This window comes from Haplochromis burtoni, unplaced genomic scaffold (assembly GCF_018398535.1).
Source record: "Haplochromis burtoni strain Fernald_Lab_line unplaced genomic scaffold, NCSU_Asbu1 Contig_1805, whole genome shotgun sequence".
Classification (NCBI taxonomy): Eukaryota; Metazoa; Chordata; class Actinopteri; order Cichliformes; family Cichlidae; genus Haplochromis; species Haplochromis burtoni.
In genome coordinates, this window is record NW_024584166.1 from 1 (window position 1) to 9,730 (window position 9,730).

Genomic DNA, 9,730 nt, shown 5'->3' on the forward strand with positions numbered 1-9,730 from the left:
ATTAATCGAGCAGCATCAGAGAAAGAGGCCTGGGAGATCCTGGAAAGTGTCAGTAGTCTGATTGGAAATGGTGGCGAATGTCAGCAAATTCACTTTATCTGCACCAAGTCTGATCTTCTTGATGATTCAGATGATCTGTAAGTACAGTTTGAATGCTGATCAACTACAGGGTGTTTCCATGTAAGATCAACCTTGAGCCTTTTCTTTAATAATACAGAACATTTGGGTCAAAGGGAGTCTCAGAGGCAGATACAATTTTATAAAGTTTGCTGAAGATGGTGGACTGAGTAATACACAGAGAGGGAGGGGAATAGAGGAGAGTGGGAAAGGCAGTGGTAGAGGGACAGCAAGAGAGAACAGGGTGAGCAATAACAGCAGAGCAGGAGGAGAAAAAGATGAAACTGACATCATGGCAGCTTTAATGTATGTTGCACATAATCTATGAGATTATAGGAAATCATGCATATCCTGGTCCTTACAGTCGAGTAATTCAACAATTTTACACTGTAAAGCAAAAGTGCCATTACACTGTCCTTCAGCAACAAAGTTAAAATAGTTGCTGTGACAAAAAAAACATTTGTATGTGAGCATGTCAGCATGTGGTGACATCACGATCCAAATAAACATGCTGGCCTTTCTCCAAGTGCTTTAGAATAAATGCTACCAGTCTCCCATATTTGCGAGTTTGTTTGGCTTTTTTAACAGTCAAAATAAATACATTAAACAAATAAAGTCATATCATTATAAACTGGATCCGCAAGGCAGACTTGCACAACTAATATGACATTTAATAGGTTTATTTACAATGAAAGAAATAAAAAATGAACTGGTGAATTAGTGGAGAGCAACACCCTAAGGTGGCAGAGAAGCAGTGCCACAGCCAATCTTTAAACACAATTTAGGCGATGACCATGAGTTACAGGTGTGCAACAGTCAGGGAAAGCTCAGCTTTGTCAGAAAGGAAGCCTCCCACATTTCCACCTAAAGGCCAAAGCTACGTCCACACCTACATGGGTATTTTTGAAAACGCAGCTTTTTCTATGCGTTTGGGCTTTTTGTCCGCACGTAAACTGTGTTTTGTATCACTGATAACTGAGATTTTTTTTTTTTTAGAAAAAACTCGTGCCAGCGTGGAGATTTTTGAAAACTCAGTTTCTGTGTTTAACTGGAATACAGAGATTTCGTCACACAACGTTTTGACATCATGCTGTACACCAAAATATTGTTTCGATTAAATGAATTTCTACAATACAATAGTGGATTTACACAGTATACTGTTGCTGTTAATCTTGCTATCTGCAGTTTTTAGACGCTTACATATACACCCGCAGTTACTGTCCCTCCATTTTGAAAGACAGGAGTCAGAAGGGGTGTTCAAATTCATCTGCTGCATCCTCATGAGGCCGCATTTGTAGGCCGATTACATCACAGCAACGCAATGAGGGCTGTCCAAATTCGTAGACTCCTCCGAATGCGGCCGACAAATGTGTCCTTCATTTCCCCAGATTTGAAGGATGGGTCGGGTGTATCCTTCGTGGCCCACCATATCCCCGAATTCATAGCGCGGTCAAGCCAATTCCAGTTTCCAACAATGTGCTCCGACTTTTTCGGAGACGTCTGTTACCCAGGAGCTCGATAGCTCGAGAACAGCGAACTCCTGGCACATTGTTTTCAAACCTCCCGTGGTCTTTCGCTACTCAGGTTAAACATGATCTCATCAAATAAAGTCACTTAGATAACTGAAAATGTTACTGTTTGGCTTTTTTCAGTGTTTTATTTGTTTGTGAGTAAATCATTTTGGCTGAGATTAAAATTATTAGATTATAGTAGATTAAATAAAACTGTATTAATCTCTTGTGGGGATTGGGTGGGCGATACACAGCTGAATAAACGTCAAACAGAAAACTGATTAAACAGAAGTGTGAGATGATCAAGAATTTATGCCAGTGTCCTGTTATATTTTAGATAGCAAGGAGCAGACGGCTGAGTTTATTAAACTCCGAGACAGCTGGTGACGCAAAACTGAAGGCTAGATCGTCCAATTTCACAGCTGCTCGCTTCTGGCCTACCCGGCCTCCTGAGGACCCGGCCTTCGCGGTTTACATGGACCGGGTCCTCAGGAGGATGCAGCCTATGAATTTGGACACCCCTAGAGTGAACTTCGGACGTGGCTTCTACATTAAACAGAAGCCAAATCCCGATGCCAACGCGTCGTTGTTTTTGAATACATTTAATTTTTTTAAATTAAATATTTGTATGCTGTATGCATAAATAAGTTGTGAGTCTACACCAGCCATATTTCACAGCGCTGTGACTTATGATTTTAAATCACTCAGACTAATGTAGTATTTGTCAGTTTTGTTCTTATTTGAATAAACTCTGGCCAAGAGAGCCAGTGAGGCAAAATCCAAAGTACTGTCTTTAGTTATTAACATTATTCAAATAATGAAAGCGTTTGAAAATGGCACTTGAAAAGTAACACAAAATTAGTTGCCTTTTCAGAAAAACAAAAACTTTTCAGAAGTACTTAAGGTTTTGTGTTTACTTGTTTACTTACTCCCAAGAAGGTTAGGATTTGGCATGTTCTTGACAGCGTTTGACTTTGTGTTTGCGTTTACATGTGAACAGAGATATATTTTTTAAACTGCACATGTGGATTGGGTTTTTTTTTAAACGAAGACAGACGTAGCTCAAGAGTAAATCAAAATCACCCAGCCTGCCCCAAATTAATCATGGTGATGATAATAGCGATGATGGTAACAGTACATATATGCAAATTTCATGTAGTTCATCAGCTGATATCCATGATCGAATAGTTAAAAGAAACATTCAAGCCAAGAGTGAAGTAAAGAAGGCATTCAACAAGCGAACCAAGATTAAGGTGAGTTTTATAGGCTTACAGAAAACAATACAGACTATCCACAGTTGCAAAGATGCTTTAAAATTAAATCATTTTTCCGCAGAAACACTTCACTGATGACAGTTTCAAAGTGTTCACAGTGAGCTCCAGAGAGTTCTTAAAAGGGAAGCATCTAAATCCAGAAGAAACTGGTAGGTGAAGTCTCAGTGCACATGTTGTTTTAGTTTGCTCTGACTGAAAGAAAAAATATTTAGTTTGAATTAAAGTGTGTAATGTCAAACTGTGGCACTGAAATTTCTTCCTTACAGAAATAACCAAACTTCAGAGATTTTTGCAAGAACTCAATGACTGTCACTCAGAGACAGTAAACTATGTGAATGGAGCTTATGGGATTCTGTCTTTGATTCAAGGAGCCAACTCCAGAGGAGTGGTAAGGTCAAGTAAAAGATATACAACAACATTCTCTTACATGTTGGGATTTATCAATTGTCTTTGTGTTTCTTATTTAGTTTTTTTTTTAAATAATTTATGGGTTATTACTTATCTCATATATTTTTGCTGTTATATTTAGTTTCTCAGGTTCTTATTACAGAAAAGTGATTTTTCAAACCAACTGAATTCAAAAACCTATAAGAAACGACAAGTAGTTTTTATGGTTTTATTACTTCAAATATTTTTCAGGATAGTAAAAAAAGCGAGGTGTTTGGAGAACTTGAGAGAATCATGAACTTCCAACTTGAAAATGTCCGAAAAGAAATGGAAGAGACCATTATGGCTTTTGAAAAATGTCTTAATGATGGCGTTGAGAAATCCAAAGGTTCATATGGAGAAAAACTCAAGAACTTCTTGTATCGTGTATGTATTTTAAATATAGTTACAAAAAATTTACAGATTTAACAGTAATATGTATTTAAATAATTTTGTTTTCTTTTTTGTTTTAGGGAAAGAAGGGTGGTGCTTTTCACAGGGTACTGAAGTGTGTCGTTGAGAATGGTGGCATCCACAAACCAAAGAACGGGAAACTAATTAACCTTAATATGAAGTTGGCTTCATGTCTGACTGACAGCATTGATGAAGAATTCAGAAAGACCTTCCCGTAAGAAAAAACACGTTCTAAACAGTCACATAATATTATTCAAGATAATTTATAACATATAAACTTGCCAATTCTGCCATTAATAACCACAATGTTTATATGTTTTAGAAATGACTCAGAACGTGGAGCATTCAACGGAGTCATCGATGAATTTTCTCTTAACACTAATTCTCTGATTGAAAAGTACAAAAGTGCTGAACTGCAGCTCAGATTTCTCAAGACAGAGGTAAGAGATGAAACTTTCCTGTCTAAACTAATGGACAGTAAAAAAAATGTTTTATGACTTTATATGATTTAAAATGATTTTCATCCGTATTTCATGTTTTGTGTCTAAGGAAGAAAAAATTAAGGCAAAACTGAACAGAATGATGCGGGAACAGAAGAAAAGAGTCTACAGCAGTCTGACAGAGACAATTGAAGACATTATGGAAGAAGGCTACTGCAGTAAGAGATAAAATCAGAGATTCACAACTTGGCACTAAAACACATATTTATCATTATTCAGAAAGAGAAATCTGATTGGAGTTTTCTGTCTTATTGTAGAGGCTGCAGAATTTGAAGGAGAAGGCACGCTGTACAACATGAGAGAGACTATTACGGACCACGTGCACTCAAATAAGGACATGTTTGAGCAGGCAAAAAATACCATGTTGGAGAAGTTGCACCGTTTGAAGGTTTGTCATGTTTTATGAAGAAATATGATTACCATATTTTGTTATAATTCACCCAAAGGCTTTTTCTGTTTAGCTGGAATAGACGTAGACAAAAATGTATGTTCAGTTTATATTTTTAATCCAGTTTGAGAAACTTCTAAATGTCATTGTATTTGACTTTAACACATTTTGATCTGTGATAAGTAATTACAATTTCTAAAATAGGTAAACATCCTGGAGATTCTGGAGAAAATTATGAAGGAATCCATTGAACGTTCATTTAAAACTGATGGGAGCTCACTCCCAGGTAAACAGGACAGTTTGCTGTAATTACATTTGATAATGCTTTCTTCCTTTTCACTTTATCTTTACAGTCTTGCACCTGATAGCACAGTCTGTTTACCTATTTGTCTATCTATTTTTTAATTAACTTAAAAATTACTGAGTGACACTGTTACTGTGGTGGGAAACAATTAAAAAATGTTTTGTTTTTCAGATGTTTCAACAGAGCTTGAGATGGTGAAAAAATATTATGATCAACTTGCAGCCACTCCCGACGATGGAACATCACTTGGTAAATCCTTAAATGTCATCATCAGTATTACATTAAATGTTTTAAATTCAAACAATTGTCCTTAATGGAACCAATGGAAACCAAAGTTTCCATTTGTTATCGCTCTTTGTTAAACCTCTTTTTCTGTTTTTGTCATGGTTGGCTGTGTGGCAGGCAGGCAAGCAGGAGTGGTGGACCCAAAATGCAGGACTCAGACTCAAGGGATGAACTCAAAAGCTTTTATCTCAGCTTTATTTCCTGGCACAGGAAAACAAGCTTACAAAGGAAACTAAACTGAACTGGGAAAAAACATAAACTCACAGGAAACACAAGGAGATCGACACAGCACAAGGGTGAACTGACATTAACAATGCGACAACAAGAACTAACTGACAGGGACTAAAATACACTGGCAGGCAAATGAGGAAACGAGGAACAGGTGGGAACACAGCCGGGAGAAATTAGACTAAACGAGACAAAGGAAGCGAAACTAGAAACACTGAGATAAGATATGAACCTTCAAAGTAAAACAGGAAATCCACAGACAACACAGATAACTCTGACCAAGAACAGGAGGAACACAGTACAGGGGTCAGAGTGACATCAGGGGCAAAGGAATACACAAGCTAAGAAATATAGAACAGAAACCAAAACACCAGTAGTCATAAGCCAAGAATCCAAAGGAAAACAGACCAATAAACAATAATATAGAATCAAAACACTGGGCCACAGGCCCAGAACCGTGACAGTTTTGGATGTTTCAGATTTGCTGACTGGGTAGAAACTGCAGAAACCTGGACACAAACAGGTTCTCCCAGAGGAAGTGCTGATTAAATAAAAAAACCATCTTTGATTGATTTTGTCTCAATCATTTTCAGTTGTTTTTGTTTGGTCTATTTAAAAGTTGTTTGGTGACATTTGACTTTGATTTTGAGAATGTCTGTATCTTTAATGATTCAAATCTTGAGGCTGACAGAGCAGTTTGAGGAAAAACTGAAAGAGATTTACATTACATCACTCTACATATATTTCAAATCTATTTTAATGTTTTTATTCATGAGTTTAGTTATGGCTCATTCAGATGCTAATGACATTTATATAACACATTTCAGTACATATAAAATCAGTCTACTTAACATAGAAGATAAAAACATGGCAACACTTTATAATACAGCCCATACCTAACGCGTAGTTCCCCAGTAATTAAATGGAATATCAATGTATTTTATCTAAAATTACAATTAAAACTGTGATTGTATTTACCTACAAATATTTCTAAAATGTTTAGTACTATAATCTAATGAATCCTAAAATTGATCTTGTAAACTTTGAGACAGGATTGGTCAGTTAGGGTAAGTAGCTCCATCTCCGTCCTGTAGCTACATGACTAGTTTTATCCCTCTACATTGTGTCCATCTTTTCCCTCAATTTCAGGAGTTCTTTTCACTGTGGAATTAATTGTCTGATTATGAGATTAAAAGTAGTTTTTCATCTCAACTTTTCACACTCAAATATGTGTTTTTGACAGGTTTTCATACATTAGAGCCACAGCAGAGGGTGTTTTTCTTGAAAACAATATCTGAATTAGGATTAGATGGATTTGTGTATGAGAAACACCAATAGTCATAGATTTATTTGTAAAAGTTTTTTTCAAGGACACATTCATACTTCTTGTCATGCTATTTAATTGTACGTTTCTTGCTCCCAACATTTCTGACCTGTCATCTATGTTTATTCTTCACAAAAAATATTACATAAACATTGTTTTGGCAGTAGTATTAGCAGAATCTGTTGTGATATTTTGACAACATTGTGTGTTGTTAACAGAATTTGACCTCTGTCACACCTAACAGCCATTTTTGTTGTTATGCAGGTCTTTCCAAGTACTCGGTGCCATTTGAGGCACTAACTCCTTCCCCACAAAAGAACTGAGTATATTTTGTATAAAAATATATTATCACATTATTTCTAAAAGCTTGTCCTAAAATGTTAAACCCAATTTACCTTTGTAATAAATTCTACATTTCAGGAAATATTATTTTCTTTTTTTTTTTTAGCATGTGTTAGGTTTTGTATTGTTGATTGTCATTTATGCTTAGCAATATTTAACCATATATGCTTAGAGGTGTATAATCAATTGTGTAGTGATAGGATGTGTGATCTTTAGCAGGCTGCAAAGGCTTGGTGTGCATTCCAGGAATGCACACCTACATCCTGGGAGCATGGGAAGAGGTCGTACCTTGTTTTAATGTTTTACGGTAGGATTAACGTAGCTATGTCAGTTTTAGTCTAAGTGCTTTTTACATATAGATGGATTGTTGGATTTTCCAGACCAGCAGGTTAAGGGAAGTCATTTATGGGGTCACACTCTGACCCCACACACACACACACACTTACACAACGCACAGGAAAGGTACTCTTTGTTTGTATGTAGACGTCATATGTTAATGAACCTATGCATATTCATGGACCTCAATAAAAGAGCAGTGTTACGGGGGAGCGGAGAGAGCAACTGGGGTCAAGCGAAGGAACGGCGTTTGTCCGGTTCTCTCCCGTGCACGAGGAACATGAAGAACTTTGCCTACTTCGTGTCTTGCTTGCTGTGTAATTATATTGTCTTCAACGTTCCAGCGAATAGGTTCAAGCTACAAACCTATCAGTATGAGTATCCGAAAATGCCATCATTTTTGTTTAGGTTCAGTTGTTAATATAAGTTATAAAAATTTGACAAAAACATTTGACCTTCTTCATTACAGTTTTACAGCCATATTCATAATATTATAGCCAGAAGTTTATTTTATTCCACTAAGGCATTTTTCAATGCTTAAAGTCATTGAAATAAGTCTCTGAATAGTCTTTACTCCCATTACTCTTATGGAAATCCTTCTGAATTTGAATTGTTTTTTGTTGTTTTTGTTTGTTTGCTTTCTTTTTGTTTTTTGAGGGGGGAAAAAAGAACCAGAATAAATATCAATCTTTCATCAACCTTTTTCTCAGTTTTTCTGAATGATTCACAAATGTGTCAAAGCATACCCTGTCCACCCTCTTGTAGTTATTTACAGTATAAACTGATACTGCATCACATAAGTCTGTGATTCTTAACCACTGGGCCATGAGCCACACTTTGAGGGCTGGAAAAAAAATGGTATTTTACACCTGTGTCCCTGTCCATTAAAAATAATTTCACTTCCAATGCAGCTTCCCACCACTTGTTGGGGGTTGTTTAATCAGCCTCAATAAGCAACCAGAAGAAGACAGTCTGCCCGCTGTTTACAAATAGCAAAATATATGGAGAAGTTCTTAAAATGCAAAAATGAATATAAAAGTGACAACCCCCCGTCCAAAAGGCAACATTTTTGTGCAAGTTTAACCCTGACTTCCTGAAGTATGTGTTTGTGAACGGAGGAAACGAGGCGGACCTGAGAGCCCAGTGTGCAAAGTGTGGACTAATGCTACCCAACGAAGCACTGAACTGATTTTACCCGTTGCTGTATACTGTATATGTGTCATAAGCTGATGGGAGAGGCTGCTGCAAACAAGCTACTGACCATCCCACTCTCAAACGAAACTCTGAGCCACCATATTACAGACATGGTCTTAGACATACAGCATCAGCTTCTGGAAAGACTAAAAAGTACTACATTTTTCTCTTTGCAACTAGACGAGTCCCTTTTTTTCTTGTCTCTTTTGCTGTAGTAAAATTGAATTATTATTATTTTTATCATTAAGCTTGACTCGAGCCTTTCAATTTCTACTTGCAGTTGGATTTGTTCCATGAATTGTTGACCTGTTTGGCATTTTGTTTTATGTCCAGGTTCACATACAAGTAATAAATAAATGTCTTTGTGATTATTACATTGCATTATGTCATCATCCTGTTTATTTAGTTTTAGTTGTTAAAATGACGTACATTTGATTTAGTTATTAAATATAACTCAAACCAAAAGCAACCTCAGTTTATTGAATACAGTGTTAATATCTGAATGGGCCATGAGTCACTTTGTAGTGAAAACGTTGGGCCCCGAGGTAAAAAAAAAAAGTTTAAGAACCCCTGACATAAGTAATAATGACTAATTTAAGCATAAAACGTCTTCCTTATGCACGAGCTTGATTTTAAAAATTTGGGTTTGTCAACATTCCCAAAAATCATAAATAAGTAACAAACCAGTATATTTGTGAGATTATATACCTTATGTCACAAAGTGATGTCAGTGATTTATGATAGGGTAATATATGATAATTAAACAGTAGTATGTTTGACATATATATATATACATATATATATACATATATACATATATATATATATATAAATAAATTTAGCCACACTATCCACTTTTACAAGCAACAAATCCCCAGTCAGGCATAATGTGTTGTGAGTAATTCCTCATAATTTCTTCTTCTTACAGATTCCCGGATTCCTTTAGGATTAACCACAATGATTCGCCTCCTTGGTGGGTTTCCTCTTTTCCCCCTTTGCCTCCAAACTGCTCAGCCCCAGCTGTTTCTCTGATGTACTAATTTTTAATCTTGTTCATTCTGATCACTCCCAATAAAAATCCTGGCAT

At 36.3% G+C, this 9,730-nt stretch overlaps 1 protein-coding gene across 1 annotated transcript; it reads left to right on the top strand.

Moving 5' to 3' along the window:
• Nucleotides 1–6: 6 nt before the first annotated feature.
• Nucleotides 7–6,730, top strand: LOC102298649. The gene is made up of 12 exons (XM_005952556.1): nucleotides 7–137; nucleotides 2,788–2,881; nucleotides 2,964–3,051; nucleotides 3,169–3,290; nucleotides 3,542–3,715; nucleotides 3,802–3,956; nucleotides 4,065–4,182; nucleotides 4,292–4,400; nucleotides 4,500–4,630; nucleotides 4,835–4,916; nucleotides 5,106–5,183; nucleotides 5,337–6,730. The coding sequence occupies exons 5-12, from the start codon at nucleotides 3,584–3,586 to the stop codon at nucleotides 5,453–5,455; spliced, it is 924 nt and encodes a 307-aa protein (XP_005952618.1). The 5' UTR covers nucleotides 7–137; nucleotides 2,788–2,881; nucleotides 2,964–3,051; nucleotides 3,169–3,290; nucleotides 3,542–3,583; the 3' UTR covers nucleotides 5,456–6,730.
• Nucleotides 6,731–9,730: the final 3,000 nt, after the last annotated feature.